The sequence below is a fragment of the Penicillium canariense genome, assembly GCF_028826845.1.
Source record: "Penicillium canariense strain IBT 26290 chromosome Unknown utg000001l_segment0_segment0, whole genome shotgun sequence".
In the NCBI taxonomy this organism is placed as follows: domain Eukaryota; kingdom Fungi; phylum Ascomycota; class Eurotiomycetes; order Eurotiales; family Aspergillaceae; genus Penicillium; species Penicillium canariense.
The window spans coordinates 6,235,679-6,253,929 of NW_026622728.1; the positions used below are offsets into that span (position 1 = coordinate 6,235,679).

An 18,251-nucleotide genomic window follows, 5' to 3' on the forward strand; every position below is an offset into this window, starting at 1 on the left:
GAAGTTGTCCATGTTGGGACTTTCAGGCTCTATTCATACTGAGCAAGATTGGGCATTGGGCTATATTGTTAACGGGGAGGCATTGGGAGTCAAATTGTCAAGGATGGATGTAGCTCCCACCACCAGAATGTCATTAATCGTACAGTAATATCCAGATCCTAGCGCCGAGTATGATACAGTTGGTAAGAAAAGCAGATTCTGCAGGTACAAGCCCAAGAAGGAAGACAAAAAAGCAGTCAGCGTCGCTGCCGCTTCGAGCTCTTGTCGCTGACGCTGCTCAACACACTGGCAGACCGCTTGTGCCCCCCGTCTTCTTTCGTAGGCGTCTCCTCAGCTGCACCATCAGCGGCAGCTTCACTATCCCCTGCTTGTCCAGTTTCGCCCTCGCCGCCTTCAGTGGGGGCTCCGGACTCTAGCATGCTATTCCCACCGTCCTCCGTCTCCGTCTTCACCTCTGGATGCTCAGGGTCTTTACTTGAATTCTCAGGTACGTTCCTGCGCTCGCGCTCTGCCTTGGAGGCTTCCAGAACGCGGATCTCGCTCTCGACCTTCTCGGAGACCTTGCGGGCGTCCAGGAGCAGGTTGACCGACTGGATGAGCTTCTCGAAGTCCCTGCACACGCGCTCAGTGGGCATGAACAGGCGCACGGGGATTTCAAGCTCAGCCAGGGCACCAGCTAGCTTCTGAGTTTGCACGTTAGACTTGGCCTGTGTGAGTTTCTGGGCGCGGTCGCTGCGGAACTGGACGCCTCCGGAGAGGCGCTCGTGGTGCTGGACGCCGTAGCGGGCTTCCTCGGCAGGCGTGAGGGTGCGTACGGCTGGTTGTGTCTGGGACGCAATCGAGCCCTTCTTATTGTTGGCGGCTGAGTTTGTGGTGGGCGTTTCGGCGCGGCCGAGCGCGCCGGTTTGTGTAGGGGTTTGGCTGACTGGGCTGGGGACGGCACCTTCGGGACCGAGAATGGAGCGGCGTTTCTTGCTCTTGTCGGCTTGGAGGAGGGTCTGAAGGAGTTGGGACAGACCTTGGCTGGACTGGTACATCGCGGTGTTCCCGACGCTGATAGGGACTTCGAGGCGGGAGTAGAGCTCGCGGCGTTCGGTTATGAAGTTCTGCTCATTGCTTGTAATGCGCTTCAGTTCTTCCAGCAGCATGGCCTCCTCGCGCACCTCGTCTGCTGTGCGGTTGAGCTGAAGGGCGGCCAGTTCCTTGCGGTCCCTCTCGCGGTCTGGGTCAAACTTCAACATTTGTTCGTGCAGCGCGAACTCAGCCTCGGACATTTCGGAGGGTGGATGCTCGATTGCTAGCATGGTGGCAGCGATGTAGTAATATCGCGATTTCATCTGCTCCATCGTCCGGTACTGCTTAGCCGGCACAATCGCATCGGCGTCGGGCTCTGAGTCCAGATGCCGCTGGTAGTCGTAGCGGTCTGCAATGATCACCCAGCGAAGATCGTATTCGGCTGCGAGATCCATCAAGTAGTCCGTCTCTTCGCGGCTCCAGTCATCACTTTTCAGGTGCCGGTTGTACTCTTCGTCCGTGTACCGTTGAGGTAACCGTGCTTTGACGTTGTACTTGGCGAACGTATATTCTTGCTCCTGCGGCTTGGGCGCTTCTTCTTTGCCTGCTTCCTTGGTCTCATCTAGTTCCATCTGGGTTGCTTCGGGTGCGGGTGGGCGAATTGACTCGTGTTCTCTTTGCCAGTGGTTCAAGACCAGCCCGTCGGACCTGGCGCTGTTCGCAAAGGGCGTCATGCACCTGTAAAGAGGCGAGGTTAGCCTCCATCGCGTCTCCCAGCATCAGCTATCGCGCGTACCATTTCCGGACTCGTAGCTTGTTCATAAACTTTGGGCGCCCTTTGTACTTGTTCTCGTTGATCGCGATCGGAGGTGCCCGTTCACCGAGCAGCGCGTACAGCTCACGAGTGATACCCTCTGTAGACAATTATTAGCTACCGATCGAGCGCGCCTAAATCATTTTACACGAACCTGGTCGCTTCTCGACGACTTTCTGCTTCTTCGTCGGCCTGGGCTGGCCCTCAGCGGGCAAGTCCAGCATGTCGCGAACGTCTGCGGCGGCCGCCATGGTGACTCAAACGAGACCTACTCTGGCCAAACAGGGGTTTGTGAAAGATGAAAGGGTATATCACGACAAGCAAGCTGAACAAACGGTGCCAACCCAAGTAGATTCCCTGGATGCCGATGACATAGTCGAGCGATGAAAATCGAACGCGGCTCCCTGAGCAAGGGTGACGTACGAAAGTAGCAGGCGGTGTGAAGCCGCGATGGTGCCAGATGGTCAACACTCCACTGTTGACAAGTCGACCAGCAGCAGCATTGCCTCCAATTGCTCAAACACCTCCAGCCATGGCTTACCAGGCATCCTCACCGTCATGGCTTGCGGCCGCTCTGGCCCTCTTCTCCCTCTTCTCTCTGCTGCTTCCCGCCAATGCCCTGTACTTCTACGTGGACGGCCGCCACACAAAGTGCTTCTTCGAGGACCTGCCCAAGGACACCCTGGTAGCAGGTACGGAATTGTTCCAGCAGCAGGACTCAAGCCCATACTAAGAGCCAACTCGCTAACTATCATATCTGTTGACCAGGCAAATTCGAGACCCAAGTGATCAACCCCAACACCAACACCTACGCGATCGACCACAACCTCCAGATGCGGATCACTGTCGACGAGACCTTCGACAATGACCACCGCGTCGTTAGCAAGCGCGAGAACCACTCCGGACGCTTCACTTTCTCTGCCGCGGACGCCGGCCAGCACCGCATCTGCTTCACGGCTGAAACCGATATCTCGACTTCAGGCTGGATGTCCAGCGGCCAGGGCGCCGTCAAGGTGACGCTGGATATTGCCATTGGCGAGACGAGCAAGATCGAGACCGAGGACAAGGACAAGATGAAGGATATCGTGCAGCGTGTGCGTGATCTGAACGGCCGCTTGCACGATATTCGTCGCGAGCAGGTGTACCAGCGGGTAAGCTTACCGCGACCCCCTATCATCTTTCCGAGCGATGGGAGCTTCACCCATGCTCCGCATCTACAGATGTATTACGCTTAGGAGAGTACTGACCATTGCCTTTTCTACAGGAGCGCGAGGCTGAGTTCCGCGACCAATCCGAGACCACCAACTCCCGCGTCGTCCGCTGGACCCTGATCCAGGTGGCCGTCCTGTCTGCCGCTTGCGCCTGGCAATTATCGCACCTGCGGTCGTTCTTCATCAAGCAGAAGCTGACCTAGAGGGGTGGATCCCGAGATAATCTACTATTTGACTTTGTTTTAAGCCCCCTGCTACAGCCTTGCATCTTGCTTCGAGCCTCTTTGTACCACACACCCAGATTACGCGGATATTGATCTTTGGTTCTTACACGGGAGTTTATGTTTTCTGTTGTGGGAGACGGGCCGGTGGTGCCGATTTCGCTGGGATAGAGCCTGCATTTGACTATCTCGAGTGGTTGGATGCGGATATACTCTCTGGTTACAAAGTATTTGGGTCTACATTCCATTGAAAAAGGAAGGGTGTGGAGTGCGTGGAGCTGCATGGTCAGAGCAATGTTGATTTCGATAATGGATGTAATGATTAGTTTTTCTTTCCGATGTTTCAGGGTTTCCCTCGTACGCTCGGCCTACAGAAAGCTTGTAGAGTAAATGGTGAAGTTGAGATGTTCACTGATACTGATTGATATTGATTGATATTGATTGATTTTGACGGGGCATCATTCATTATGTCCACGGCAAAAGTTAATAAAGATATAAGATGGAGAAAAAGCCCAAAGTGGTATATCGCATGAAAAAGAAGTGAAAACGATCCGAGAATAAAAGACGCCAATGAACAATGCCAGAGTATCCCCTCGACAAAGAATGCCAAAAGTTCTTCCCAAAAGGTAGGAGAAGCGCTGAGGTCGCGTATAAAGAACGCAACAGAATAATTCGATGAGTGTAGTGGTGTTCTGGCAAATAATTGAACACAAGAAGCAAGCGCATCAATTGAACGCAAGTAGCTTCTAGATATCCGTCACGACTGTTTCAATCGGACCACCACAGAATCCAAGGATGAGCCGTTCTAAGTCCGACAGTTTGTAGGGTTTAGTCATGTAGCCCTTGATCCCCACTTTGGAGGCACGGTTCAACGCCTCGTCAGTGACATCTGCGCTGACAGCGAGGACGGTGGGAGGACGCTGTGCACAGAGGGAGCTGGTGACGGTATCCATGTCCATGTCGTCCGAGCTGGTGGTGATGCTCATCCGGCGAGCATCGTCGTCCGCACCGATGTACTGGCTCTGGTGGTCATCGACCATCTGAAGAATGCGAGATGTTGCCTCATACCCGTCCATTTCTGGCATCCAGAGATCCATTAGGACGATGTCGATAGGCTTCATCCCAGGAATAGGCTGTTGGGTGGATGGGCCGCCTTCTTCATCCGTCGGGGAACTATGAATGGATGACGAAGCGGACAGGATGTCTTGCACAATTCGTACAGCTTCTCTGCCATTGGCCGCCTCGAGAACGTCTCGGTAACCCAGCTTGCGCAGCATATTGACCAGCACACGACGGTTTATCCGATTGTCCTCAGCAACGAGGAATCGCAGAGGAAATTTCTCTCCGAGCTTCTTGTCGTATGTGTCGCCCAAAGTCCGGTTGGGCCGAGATTGCGACAGTGTCCGCGGCGGTGTCGAGCTTTGAGATGTATTTTCATCGGTGGTATTTGGAGTCGGTTGCTGGAGTTGCTGGGTCTGGGCAACGGAGGGCGAGGCAGATGACGTGGGCTCCCAGATGAAGCTACTGGCGCTGCCATGTCGGGAATGGTCATTGAAGGTTGGGGGTGTCATCATTCTCTCTTTCGGGGTCCCGGGACGGTTATAGGCCTCATGCTGGTTCACGGGAACTCGAATCTGGAATTCAGAACCACGATCGGGTCCCGTAGTGGAGGAGCGAACGCAAATCAAATCACCGCCCATCTTCCGCGAGAGTCCCTTGGCCACAAGGAGGCCTAATCCTAGACCGTCCTTGCTGCGAGTGGTAGATGCATCTTCCCGGGAAAAAGCCTTGAAAAGATTGGGCAAGAATGCCGCGGGAATGCCTGGGCCAGTATCGCGCACAAGAATCAAGACATCGCTGGCTTTAGAGCCTACAGTCGCACAAACGGTAATTGTGCCATTATTAGTGAATTTTATGGCGTTCAAGAAAACACAAGAGATCAACTTGGCCAAATCTCTGTCGTCGGCAAGAAGAGTATCGGGGAGAGCAGGATCAACAGACCACTCCACAGTCTTGGTAAAGAACTCGCCATTCGACGACCGGGATCTAATCTCAATCTTCTCGCCAAACTCAGTCGCCTGGCCGATCGCTGAATCAGGTCGGCCGCCGACGTGGAGAGACTCGTTGATCACCAAGCGAAGAAGATCCCGCAGTTTGGTAAATCGAAGGGCTGGGCTTCGCAAATTCATATTGATGCCCTCTAGGAGCAAATGAGGAGCCGATCGTCGAACTGCGAGTGACGGTTGCGGGTCCACCATGTTGGCCATGACTGCTTCAATCTGGCGTGCTGGCGTAGCATGAACGATCTGTTCACTTTCGTGAACCGCGTTCTTGACTTCCTCGCTGCGGGGGGAGAGTCCATGTCGCGAAGATGCTGCACGAAGTCTCTGCTTTCGGGCCGGGCGATTATTCACGTCCAGGGGAAGACTTCGTCGCCTTTTATATGGGTTCACTGCAATGTGGTTTCCTTCGATGAAGATGCTGGGGCGGATTTCAGTAGAATCGGTGGCGAGGACTGGGTCGATAAGAAATCCGTTCTCTTGCTCCCGCTGAGGTGTTTTCGGAACCTGCATATTCAGATCATAGGCATGGACGACGTTGTCGGCGGCTTCGACGGCCCGCCGTGCACTGTCCTGAACCATCTCAATGCCCTCTTTGAGAGCTTGGAAAACACCGCCGGACTTGACAGGGGTCTTGCTTTCCATGGCCTCTCGCACGGTGGCATGCATCACGTCCAGCATGCCCACCACACCTTGCATCGGAGTTCGCAGCTCATGTGATAGACTCTTAGCGTAGGGTTTGAGAGGATGGGTGGTGAAATGAGAGGAATCAGGAATATGGTCGTGGTTGGGGTTTGAAAATGCGGGAGAATTGAGGGTCGGAGACTCGGCATCTTGGTCATCGGGGAAAAGGTCGTCTAGCAAGAGTCGTTGAACGATCAGGTCCTCCAGGGAATGCAGGAGCATTTCGAGAAATGACCAAGACAAGCTTCGAGTTCGTACGCCGTCCTTGGACCACATCAACCCGAGATGGGCCAGGCATTTGCCAGCCGAGAAGAGCGGAATCGCCAGGTACGCGTCGGCGGCGAAAGGCAGTTGGTCGTCACCAAACGACACAAGGGATTTGAGATTCTCAGGTATAAGGCACGGCCGTTCATGATCCATATGTAAAAGCGGGTTGCCACCTGCGAAATACCGGTTTCGCTGCAGTCCGACATTCTGATACCCGTCGTTGTAGTAGAACACTGCCCCGAAGAGCGACGGCCGGCGCCCGCCTAGTTCAGGCAGGGGCTCGCCGCCGTGTATCCGTCGAGCGACAAAGCCATACTGAGCCTTGCTGATCGAAGTGAGGTCCTCCATGAGCCGTTTCCAGAACGGCTCGGTATCCGAGGCCCTCAGCCCCTGCTTAAGGGTGACTAGCTGCTCAATGGCGGCGGTCTGGGCACCCTCGTTCCAACTCCTGGCGGACGCGTCAAACTGGGCGTCCCCGTCATCGCGCACCGCGGCGAGTCCATCGGCGATGCATTCAGACTTGCAGGAGGGGAAGGACATGGCGGGACGAGGATGGTCGGATTTAGGGACATCGGACTCGGGCGACGTGGACATAGCCCATATGGGGGGGTAATATGCGAAACACTCTCTTTATCTGGGCAGGACAGCAACCATGGCTTTCGGAGGGACCGAATGGTGAAGCCGGGTCGAAGGGCCTCCGGATGAGATGCTGGGATGGGATGCTGGAATGCTGGAGGAGAGAAAGGCGGGAGGGGGAACCAGGAGGGGATTTTCCCGGTGATGGGGCCGGGCGGTTTGGGCGGTCGGGGCGGTCGGTCTAGACAACTTTACTCCCCAAACGTGCTCAGGCTGAAACCACCAGTTCGTGGGTCAGGGCCAGGGCCAGGCCGGGGACACTGCTCACATGGCCATGGCCGACCCAGGCTTCTTTTCTGCTCTTTGCTCTTTGCTCTTTGCTCTGACGTCTTGTCCCCTGATCCGATACTTGCTGACCTTCCCTCCATCTCGCTACACTGGCCATCTTGTGCGGAGACAGCAACACGCGCCGCACGATCGGCCGATCTAGACCAACGGTGTGCATTCCGAGTCTCAGCCGAGCGCCGTCAACCGGCCCTTCAAAGTACCCAGTACAGGCCCGGACCATTTTGACCGGTCGCATTGGGCGGCACAGCACAAGTCTCCAGTACGGGCAAGCACCCCCCGCGAGCCTTTGCCGGTGGCTTGGCCCCAGATATCGGGGTGCGGAGGTAGCAAACACCTCCTCAGCCAGTTCAAACACAAAGGGATAGATACATCGAGCTTTTCCCCCTTGCACTTCTCGGCTGTGAAGTGTCGGATATTCAACAAAATGCACTACGGTGGAGTACAGTTGCCACATATTAAGCACCAGCCTGTCTCAGGGGAAGATTTCGCGGGCAACATCGAGTTCGTCGCAGATGCGGGGCGGCTTGGAATCTGCGCTAGTTGGCATTTCACTACACTAGGCCCAAAGAGGCACGCTAACCGACGCGAGGATGATACTTCGTTCGATTGTTGGAGCGCGCTCGTACCCTCTAGTCTTCCGTGACCAATTACCGGTGCCGACAGGCTAGTCTAGCGGCTGCATGTCGCCTAAATAGGCGTCCGATCTGAGGGGCTAGACTCGCTCTTTCCTGCGGGGTGACGACATATGACAAACGACCTGAAGATCTCGCTGGGCTTGTGAGGGCCACCATGAGACCCTTTGTGGTGGTACTGTGGAGGTTGCATTGGACGGCATTGAATCTGTGTGGCCGAGAAATCTATGTATCTTGTCCCCATTCCGGCCGCCTCTCTGCCCACTTGATTCGTCGTGCATCTTGCCGAGAAACACTGGATCGAACCAACACAGGCTCTCCATTCCAAAATGCCACCTATCAGCAAAAGCAGCCGAGGGGATGAGGTGAAGTGCAAGGTTAGTCAATCCTGAATACATTGCGCCTAAAGAGGGGGGTTCCAAAAAGGGCTAGCGGTGCTCACACAAGCCACAGAGCCGAACATTGCGCGCTCGGTTCATCACGAGACATTCCAACAGGTACCTCGAAATCAAATGAACCAAACGAGCCGAGAGGCGGAAAACAGGAACCAGCCTGGTGGACGCTTTGAGGGTCACCAAAAAAGCAGATGGGACGGCAGCGATCTGGTGACGGGTCCAAAGAGACCATTCAAAACTGAAAGGTGGACTCCCAGGTTGCTCGGGTGCCCTGATCCATTACGGACCAGAACCCCTGATTCGTTGAAGTAGACCATCTCCTACTCAAGGTGATGCTATTTGACCTCCAATAGCAAGATTGGTCTCTTCCTGCAGCTTACTTTGGCTTGGCCAGATCTTTCAATTCCGTCAACAGATGCCTGTAGCGGCGACCTTGTGTCAATGAATACATTCTCAAGGAACCAGATCAATTACACAATATAGGCTTTGCAACTCCCTGAATCGCACAAAATGCAGGTGAAATGCTGCGCTCCCCGGGCCCAACTCCATCGTATTCAGTCGATCATGGCATTCAGCTCAGAATCCCAATCCCACGCTGGCGAACCCCCCTCTTCAGAAGCCATGGGCGACATGATCGATACAGGATAGTGAATCAGAATATCTGGATCGACTAGATCACTGGTCTTGTGCCCTGGAGAGTGAGACATCGCCGCCTCCAGCGGGATGGCCCCCACCGCACCAGGCGTTGGTGGCGTCAAGTAGCCGGGACCAACATCCAGCAGATCGAGCGGGCCGTCAGTCCTGGGCTGTGCAACGTCAAACACGGGATTGTGCGGGTCCATCATGGCCCAGTAGTCGATTACTGAGCAGAGGACGGCAGATTCGGTGGTGGTGAGTTCGTCCACGAGGGGCTCGTCCCGGAGGAGTAAATCGCTGTATCGCCCGCATTGGACGGCGAAGGACCTCAGTGCGCTGGCCTGTTTCCGTAATTAGCATGGTTGCTTTCAAAACAAAGTGGCCGGGAAGGTTGATTCACCATCGTCTGCGCATATGTCCACAGTTCCGAGACTTCGCCCAGGTATTCTAGCGATGTTTTTAGATACTCCGCCGAGCTTTGGCCGACAGCCATGTCGTCACTGTGAAGATACAGTGCATGTATAGTACTGGCCACGAGGATGCAGTAGCTGTATACCGAGGGGACGGGCATGTATCCCGCTGCCTTCGCCTCAACAAGCACGGTGATCACGGAGCCGGCATGCATCAAGCATGTGGCGCGAGTGTCTTCCAACCAGGTGGGAGGCATGTCGGAGCGGGAGAGAGATTGCATCTTTAGACCGAGAAGATACGGATGGCTGAGAATGCAATGGGAAAGGTGGTATAATGTATGGGAAAGCACCATGTGCGCAATCTGCTCGCGATCGCGGTCTTGCATCTCATGTGGAGGACGAGCTTGCCCCGGTGCAGCCAGGACGGGACTATTACTGACGGCGAGCTCTTTCAAAAACTCTAGATCGGTGCAGATGGCACGGTATGCTGATTCGAGATGCCATGGTGCCTCGATCTTATCTGCCTCGTTCATCATGCACTTGATCGTCCGCCCGAGCACAGACGCCAACGCGATACTAATGCCGAACATTCCCGGCCGCATCGACAGGTCTCGATTCCGCTCATCTAAGAGTCCCTTCAATGTCGTGTATGGCACCAGGTTCCTCGAATAATGAGGCGTGGGTAGATTAAGGCGACAATCCGAGTCCTGGATGGCGGGCGGTCGTTGAAAGGAGCAGCCCACGAAGCGATCTAGGAGGTATAATGACCAGAAAAGATGCCTTCGTTCGTCACGTTCCATGTTGGAGAAACCCGAACCAGGCTCCAGCATCAATTGTAGATCTTGGCTGATCCGTACCGCCATTCCGATCTTCACCCAGGCGCCTCGTCGCCGACCAGCTATCCGGGGTTCAGCAAACACACCGACTCAAATGGCTGATGAACTCACCAGTGGCATCGATAACGGCCAAAAGGGCGAGTGCCTGGATAACCGTCACGTCGTCGTCATCAAATCCATTCGGAGACGTCACAATCAACTCCCAAGAACATCGCGCGTAACTATCGATAGTGCTCTGTTTCCTTTCCCTCCATTGCGAACGAGACGAGTAGCGCGTCGCGGTAGCAATCAAAGCCAGGCGCAGGTGCAGAGGCACTTGATTCTTTGCTGCTTGTTGCTGAAAGAGCTCGGCGTTGAAAAAGCCGTACGGTTTATTGTGACAGTGACGGAAGTAGATGTCGCATGCTTCCAGGAACACCTTATCGGGAGTGGAGGCGGCACTGTATGAAATTCAAAATTAGCGGAACGGCAAGGAACGAAAGGCAGGAGTGGAAGCATATCTGAGAACACCAGCTTACCTTGATGATCTCTTCCGCAAATCCATTCGGTTGCTTTGTGGGGTTTGTAGAATGGGGAGAACTTGACTTTGCGAACCTGGTGCTATGCTGGCATTTTGATTGGGGGTTTTGGGTGCATCTGAGTGACCTCAGAAAAAAAAGTTAGAATGCTCGCAGACCCGCTTCTGCATTGTTTGAAGCGCATCACCTGAGACTATATTAGTCAATGATCAGATCCTGGTTTGTCGGAGTCCGGGGCAAGTGTGGGGGGCCGGCCGACGGGGCGCTTTATTCTCCGCGTGTAACCGCTGCCGGGGATACACGATGCACCTCTGGGTGAGAACAACTATGCATTCAAACCTAAATTTTGAAGATCACAAAATGAATGGCAGCTTCCTACTCTTGCCTTCAACCCTAATATTTTAGGGTTTGTCGAAACACCACTCCTATTGAAGATGGCGATGCCCTCGTGTCAAGATCATATATGGCCGTTGGCTCCATATACCCCCTTGTCCATATGTGCCACCAGCGCCTGTTTTCCCCCCTCTTCCCCCTGGCCGACCTTCCTTGTTTCCCCTCTCGATCGCTCAACACCCTGCATTCTGTTTTGCTTCTAGGGGTTCAGGGGACTGCAAGAGAGCCAGACTTGGACGAAGGCTACCGCAGAAGCAAGGATGATACCATGAAGAATGGTATGTACTTCAGCGTCTATAATCAGTGGAAATTCCTGCCGAGCATTTGTCCGGCGGCATGTCCATATCCACCCCATAGTTACAGTAGTTATAGAGATCTGATGACCACATCACATGCATCGAGGTAATTTTTCCGCTGATTGAGATGCTATTTGATTTTTTTTGGATTTTTCACTACTCACAATGTATCTCCAAGCCTAGTTTGAAATCGAAGTACTATTCACAAATTAACCATATATGACGAAAGAACTCCCCTGCTCCAGACAACTAATCCGAGCCAATGGAATGGTTTTCGCTAAGCTAAATAAAGCAAATTGGTCCTCATAATGAAACCTCTGTACCTCGAGGCTCGAATACCACTTCATACCGACCAGGCTGTGCAGTGAGTTGGTCTCGCATGTCGCGCTCCACAGCTTCGCCAGTTTCACCAGGCGCAAAGCGGACCCGATAGCGAGAGAGCAATATCGTCGCCACCAGGCGGATTTGGGTAAGGGCTAGATTCTTGCCAACACAAACACGGCGACCTGATGATAGATAAGTTAATTCAAGCCGATGAGATGTTGACGTAGAGGAGGGGAACATACCAACACCGAAGGGGGCAAAAGCGCTCTTATCGCGCACCATTTCTGGTCGGCTATACCAGCGTTCCGGGACGAAGGACAGTGGATCTTCAAACGCGCTCTCCACTTCCACACGAGTTAATACATTATTTCCGAGGAACAAACACAAGCATGGAATGGTGGCTTACTGCGGAAAATTGTGTACTTGGGCGCGGCGAGCTTGATCCCGCCAGGAATGTAGGTCCCATCTATTGTCATCCCTTCTGGAGGAGTGACGCGCGTGCCCATGGTGAGAGCGGCCGGGATAAGTCGCATTGTTTCATTGATGAAGCCATTCAAAATCGGTAATAAGGCTAGTGTACTGATGTCGGAAGGATCAATGTCCTTCACCTCCTGGTATACGCGCTCGGCATGCTCGGGATACAAAGCCATGAAATACCACAACAGGATGAGACTAGGGCCAGTCGTGTCGCTGATAAGAAGTGAGCATGAGGATCGAATAAGCACAAAGCTCGAAAGTCCATACCTTCCACCCACAATCACGGAAACCGTGTTTCCACTGAGCAGTTGCTTCTTGCTCGCCCGGTTCCGATCATTTTTTCCTGCGTGGTACTCTTTGATGAAATGAGCTGCAATGTCGGGCTGGGTAGCCTCGGTCTTGAGTCTTCGTTCCATGCACTGGTCGCAGAACGAGATCATTCCCATCCAGTCCTTGACCCGCCAGAAGCGAGCCAAGAACGCAAACGCCAACCGAATCGCCCACACCGTATGATTGAGCGAGCCAAGGATCGCGAGTGCCGAGCGCTGCTGCATGATCGCGCGGTGCCAGGTCTTGGTCTTCATCATACCAAAGTTTTCATTGAAAGCAAACTCGCCCATTGAGTCAAAGGCAAACCACTGCATGATGTCGTTCGGCACCACAGGCTGGCTGTCCACGTTGTCGATGATTGATTCTAATGTCCCGATCTGCTGGAGGATGCGTGGCAGGTACTCTCGAATTGCTGCCGTGAGGAATTAGCCAGGCGTTGGAAGGGCATACATCACACGAAAAACCATACATTTAGTTGATAATGCTCGACTCCACACTTTGCGTCTCTCGAGGTGGTCTTCCTCCTTACGAGAAAAGATAGGCGAAATTCGTGGATGCACAATGTCATACCAATCGGACCGGACGTTGGCATTACCGGCTCCATCCATGGCCTCCCAAGCTTTGGGGTGGAAAATGGTGATCTCAGCGGGGCCTGATTTTCGTATTAACTTGACATTCACTATTTGGAGATTAGGTTCTTTCATATACCTGTCCGCACAAAGTTACCATATTTCTTGTGCAATCCATCGAGCAGCAAGTGGTTGCGTGAATCCCGACACTGGTAAACACTCCACAGTTTACTTGCTGCTGCAGCCCGCGGGCCAGGAAAATGACGAATTCGGTGGAAGAGCAGACGGTATATGGTGATGCTAGTGAACATGCCAAACAAGTAATATAAGAAACATTGCAGCCACCATGCCGTTATGGAACTTGCCGCTTCGGAGCTTTTATGGATATGCAAAGAGATGCCTGTGACTAGGACAGCCACATGGCAGGTAACTACACTGGGGGCACGGAGATGCCATTCTCCTCTAATGAAGACCCCCAGGTGAGCGAGGACACCCAGCGCTGTCGCTGCCAGATTTTGTTCCCAAGTCATAATGTGGCAGGGACGGTTGCCATAAGAAGTGGAGAGAGGGAGTAGATGATTAGGGTTGGAGGGAAGTGGAAATTCATGCGAGTTAAGTCCTGAAGAACACCTCGGTTATCGTCTTCTATTCAGCTTGTCTCAAGGGGAATTTTCGAAACCTTGTGCAGTCAGGTGCAGAACAATGGCATAGTGATTGGTGCTACGAGATGGTGATTGTTGGGCGTTCTTCCGGGGGCCGTATGGGTCTGTATGAATACTAGACAATACTGTGGCATGTCATACCTTTCTCCTGGCCCATTATCAGCACCCTATTGAGCCTTTGAAAGGCACAGGCCAGCTCCATACGATCGGTGGATCATTAGCGTTGAGAGCGGCCCCAGGCGGGCGGCCCTAGAATGCGCGGCCCCGCTGGCCCCGCTGGCCCCCACGAAGCCCTGAATCTTCGAATGCAAGGACAGGCACGGCGATTAAACTCAAGCAGCCACGGTCGGGGTTGCTTGGATCTATTCATAGTGGGTGTCATGGGGTTGCAAGGGGACTCTCCCACACTGCCCTATTTGACACATCAGACTGCAGATCGGCGGGACTAATCTCAAATTAGCCTAACGCGCGGACGAAGGGGGCAGAGCGGTTGCTTATGGGGGCCAACAAACCTGCTCGCCGAGTCTGCAGAATACAGCAGGGGCCACATGTGCCAAGAAGATCGCCTTAGCCGAAAGTCCAAGTATACTTGGCCCAGGGTGCGACGCACAGTCATGGTGTCCCGCCCCATCGGCCCGTGATGGCGTTTTCCCCGCTTTCTAATTGGCGTCAGACAGTTCCCTGCCTTGTGGAGAGTGACATCAGTCTCGCCGGCAGCTGAAGAGTTACTCAAAACCTTCTGACCTATTTCCGTTGGGGGCTAAAACATCTGCAAGTCGGCTGGGTTGCCCTCTTGGGGTGGAGTCTTGCATGCTTGCCAACCACGGGAGGTCACAGCTGCATGATCCATGCTCATAGAGGGGTACATCGGGAGGCCTTGGGGGCCAGCATGCCATCCGCTTGGTCAAATGCCTTGCAGCTGAATATTTTATCTAAAACGTGGACGCATCTTGCTCTTGAGTCTGACTGACCAGAATCCAAGCCATCACATCGATCGTTACTCATCATGGCTGCCCTCATACCAAAGCAGATCACCGTGGTCTCATGTTTTGTAGTGTTGAACCTGTTGGCAATCGTTGCCATCGGTCTTCGCTTCTATTCCATCAAGGTCGTTCATCGCTCGCTCAAAGTGCACGACATTCTCTGTGTGATCTCGCTGGTTATGCTTATCGCATACAGCGTTGATCTCCTCATCGGTGAGAGCCATGCGATGTAATAACAAGTCAACCGCAAGGCTAACAGTGAACAGCGACCATCGCCGGGGGAATTGGATACCATATTACTGTGGTGCCGCTGCCAACGTTGACTATCGGGTTGAAGGTGTGCTTGCCAAAACCCCCCAAAGACGAGTCGCTTTAAGGTAACTAACTGGGAATGTGAAGGCGTTCTTCTCATCGCAGTTCATGTGGGCGATCTCCATTGCCGGTTTTCGACTATCTATTTTGGCTTTCTACGTCCAGGCCTTCACCACCAAGATCTTTCGTTATTTTGCTTATGGGGCTATGACCATCGTCTGCCTGTTTTTCATTGGCAGTATCACGACAACGCTGACTTTGTGTCGCCCAATCGCATCCAACTGGGACAAGTCGATCCATGGGAAATGTGGTGATGAGGCAACTGCCATGCTAGCCGCTGCGGCTTTCAACATGGCCCTTGATATAGGGATTGTGGTGCTCCCCCTGCCGGTCATCTGGGGCCTACATATGAGCACACAGAAGAAGGCCGCTGTCATGGCCACCTTCACTCTGAGTCTGATGTAGGCAGTACCTCCACCTTGCCTATTTCCCCATTTTTCTTACGTTGACTTAGGATCGCCGCCATTAATCTTGCTCGCATCGTCCAAGTCAAGCGCTGCCCCCTGCTGGACTTTACGTATTGCACTGCGGATAGTTCGATTCTGACCGTAGCTGAAATGGCCGTCGGTATTATCGTCGCCTGTGTGCCAATGCTTGGCCCAGTGGTCTTCCCCGAGCGCCGTCGGCGGTTCGACAAGCGCTATATCTACCAGGCCAACCAGACCTCCTATAATTCATACCCCAAGCACGCTCGGCATGGGAGCGATAGCCAAGCGAGCACCGAAATGGCTCTTGGGTCAAATTGGGAGAAAACCCAAAAAACCCAGTACGCTGAGATCAAGAACAAGGTCCTGCCCATATCTCCGGCCAATGTCGGGGACGGTGAGATCGCCGTGTGGCGGGAGTTTGAGGTGCAGTCAGACAGAGGGAGCCGGGTGTAAGCGAATATGGAACGTAGTACGCGGAAAATACGGCAACTATTTTCTTTCTTTCTGCCTTTTCTTGTTGATAGCTTTCTAAATGACCAAATACCCTTGATTCTCCACCATTAAATCCAACTCCAACGTTTTGTCTGTATCTATTTATCACTCAGAGCCTGAATCCTGCGCGGGGTAGATGTGTGCACGCGAGGTTATCTTCACGAGATTCCTGCGAGATGTACAGCAGGGTGCGCCAATGTAACCGGAACCGGATGCGGACTTCCTGGCTAGGAATATGCTGTGACACCATCAGCAGTGAGAGCGACCCAATAGCGCCAGGGCTGAGGTGCATGCCGCCATCGAACCAGCGGCCCCCAATAGCCCCCAGGTAAGCCCCAACCCCTAACCGGCACTAGTCTGGAGCGCAGGTCAGATTTTGGCTCTGTGGCTTTTGTCTGGCCAATCAAATTTGGTGGGTATAGATAGTGACCTGATTTATCAATGTTTTTATTTTTAGCGCGCTTTTGCGTGCCGCAGTGATCGTCGTGAAGCTAAATTCAGTTCTGACTGAAGGATCAAAGGATGAAGAATGCGATTGTTCGTGCTAAAACAGGATGTTGATCTACGGGTCGCTAATAGACTGATTCAAAGAGAGCATTCATACAGAGACAATGTATCGATGGGCCATTGGCAGGGCATACAGCGCCACAAGCCATGCGTTGTAGATCCGAAAGGTCGTTCGGTCCTCCTCCACCGTACGCTTGGTTAGCGAGCGCAAGCTAACCCATATCCCCAGCCCCAGCGGCCCCACGTATCCAAGTGTGTTGGACGCCCAATACAGAGGACATAGGACGCTCCAGGCAGTCACGACAACCGCGATGTTCCATCGCGCCATTCCGTCGCCAATCACCAATGGCAGGGTCCGTCGACCCGCGGCAGCATCCCCGGCTTGGTCATACATGTCCTGCACGTGGACACTGGTACCGACGACATGAGCAATCAACAAGATCCAGGGGGTCATCGATTGTGGGAGAGGTGATTGCAAGGCAACCTCAAGAGTACCCGAGGCAAATGATGTAAATCCAGCCGCATTGAGCAGGTTCCGAATGAGCCAGTGGCCATCACCGCCCCCAAAGTCATTGTAGATGGTGCCGAAGATCGCTAGGAGCGCACTCTGGACCACGCCACCCCCGACCAAGACGCTCACCGATAAGGCCACTGGGATAGATACAAGACCCAACATGTGAGCTTGGACCGGAGTCAGACGGCCGGCGGCAATAGGTCGCCATGGCTTGTTCAGCTTGTCTTCAGCTACTGAGCCGGGATGTCGCTGATTGTTGACTGTGAATCCGAGAAGGTTGAACCAGGTATAGGCAAACATCCAAGGTAGACGGTAGAGAAACGTAGTCCACTCAAGTTGACCCGAGTGGAAGAATGCAAAGGCAATACTGGGAAAGACCATGGTCTTCAGATCACTGAAGCAGAAGAGCCAAAGTGTATAGGCTTGATATCGAATCCACTCGTGGAGCCATAAGGAGGCACCTGGTTTTGGACGCCAGCCTAGCAAATTGTGCAGAGACTGAATGACAACGCCCTTTGCCGACTTCCCAGACATCCTTGAAAAGATAAAAAGAGAACTCGATGATAGGGAAAAGGTCTATGAGGTTCAATAGACCGAGGTGTCTGCCTAAATAGCTCGCTGATGGCGAGGATGGACCCACGAGACACCTGTTAGGCTGCGGCGTCATCTTTCAGCCTATCTCCCAGAAAGCACAAAACTCCGACAGGCTGGCACGACTCGGTCAATTCCCCCCGGCTTCATCCCATGAGTGGATGATACCAACAGGGACAGTTGGGGCCTGGGGCCGGGGATTGGGGAGAACGATGTTGAGAAGTTGGCGCAATGCCAGCCGGGTAATTTTTCATAGTTCAAACCAGTATCGCCCTGAGTATTGAAAGTAATGTTTTGAGCGTATGGCCTGTTGGCATTCCAGGTTGGTATAAGCAGCGGCCCCCAAAATAGATCGGGGGCCAAGCAAAGCAAAATGAAGAATGCTTCTGAGTCAGTATGCACAGCCGGCGCATACTCCGTACAGTCATTCCGGCAGTCCGTCCGTCAATCAGTACGTGGTAGTGAAAGTGGGCTGCGGACCGACGCCCCACCCGCCGAAGGAGCCTTAGGCTTTTTTGGCCCCCGCACCGCCTCGCTTTGGCCCCCATTCTGCTTTGTGAGCCATCGCCAGGGCCCGGCTTTGTGTACAACCTCAGCTCTCCTATTTATTCCATCTGCCTACCCATTCCATTGTGCCACAAGCTAAAACTCAACGACAATCTGCTTCCAAACATCCTCCGTCAATTCCATC

At 53.5% G+C, this 18,251-nt stretch overlaps 7 protein-coding genes across 7 annotated transcripts; 2 read left to right on the top strand and 5 right to left on the bottom strand.

The window, feature by feature from the left end:
- Nucleotides 1–236: 236 nt before the first annotated feature.
- N7482_002126 (SANT/Myb-like DNA-binding domain-containing protein) lies at nt 237–2,079 on the bottom strand (the record flags this gene model as incomplete). The annotated part of the gene is made up of 3 exons (XM_056684251.1): nt 237–1,752; nt 1,811–1,928; nt 1,983–2,079. 3 exons carry the CDS (start codon nt 2,077–2,079, stop codon nt 237–239), a joined length of 1,731 nt encoding a protein of 576 aa, XP_056547857.1.
- A 281-nt stretch (nt 2,080–2,360) lies between these two features.
- On the top strand, nt 2,361–3,242 carry N7482_002127 (p24 family protein; the record flags this gene model as incomplete). The annotated part of the gene is made up of 3 exons (XM_056684252.1): nt 2,361–2,520; nt 2,597–2,979; nt 3,093–3,242. The coding sequence occupies 3 exons, from the start codon at nt 2,361–2,363 to the stop codon at nt 3,240–3,242; spliced, it is 693 nt and encodes a 230-aa protein (XP_056547858.1).
- Nucleotides 3,243–4,006: 764 nt separating this feature from the next.
- Nucleotides 4,007–6,865, bottom strand: N7482_002128 (ATP-binding response regulator; the record flags this gene model as incomplete). Its single annotated transcript, XM_056684253.1, has 1 exon — nt 4,007–6,865. One exon carries the CDS (start codon nt 6,863–6,865, stop codon nt 4,007–4,009), a length of 2,859 nt encoding a protein of 952 aa, XP_056547859.1.
- Nucleotides 6,866–8,776: 1,911 nt separating this feature from the next.
- Nucleotides 8,777–10,648, bottom strand: N7482_002129 (fungal specific transcription factor domain-containing protein; the record flags this gene model as incomplete). Its single annotated transcript, XM_056684254.1, has 4 exons — nt 8,777–9,199; nt 9,259–10,166; nt 10,216–10,544; nt 10,623–10,648. 4 exons carry the CDS (start codon nt 10,646–10,648, stop codon nt 8,777–8,779), a joined length of 1,686 nt encoding a protein of 561 aa, XP_056547860.1.
- Nucleotides 10,649–11,635: 987 nt separating this feature from the next.
- Nucleotides 11,636–13,541, bottom strand: N7482_002130 (cytochrome P450; the record flags this gene model as incomplete). Its single annotated transcript, XM_056684255.1, has 5 exons — nt 11,636–11,817; nt 11,878–11,979; nt 12,042–12,854; nt 12,912–13,094; nt 13,151–13,541. Coding segments are annotated over 5 exons (1,671 nt in total), but the record flags the coding sequence as incomplete, so codon positions are not given.
- A 1,138-nt stretch (nt 13,542–14,679) lies between these two features.
- N7482_002131 (uncharacterized protein) lies at nt 14,680–15,909 on the top strand (the record flags this gene model as incomplete). Its single annotated transcript, XM_056684256.1, has 4 exons — nt 14,680–14,869; nt 14,923–14,993; nt 15,056–15,429; nt 15,483–15,909. 4 exons carry the CDS (start codon nt 14,680–14,682, stop codon nt 15,907–15,909), a joined length of 1,062 nt encoding a protein of 353 aa, XP_056547862.1.
- Nucleotides 15,910–16,546: 637 nt separating this feature from the next.
- On the bottom strand, nt 16,547–17,503 carry N7482_002132 (UbiA family prenyltransferase; the record flags this gene model as incomplete). Its single annotated transcript, XM_056684257.1, has 1 exon — nt 16,547–17,503. The coding sequence occupies one exon, from the start codon at nt 17,501–17,503 to the stop codon at nt 16,547–16,549; it is 957 nt and encodes a 318-aa protein (XP_056547863.1).
- Nucleotides 17,504–18,251: the final 748 nt, after the last annotated feature.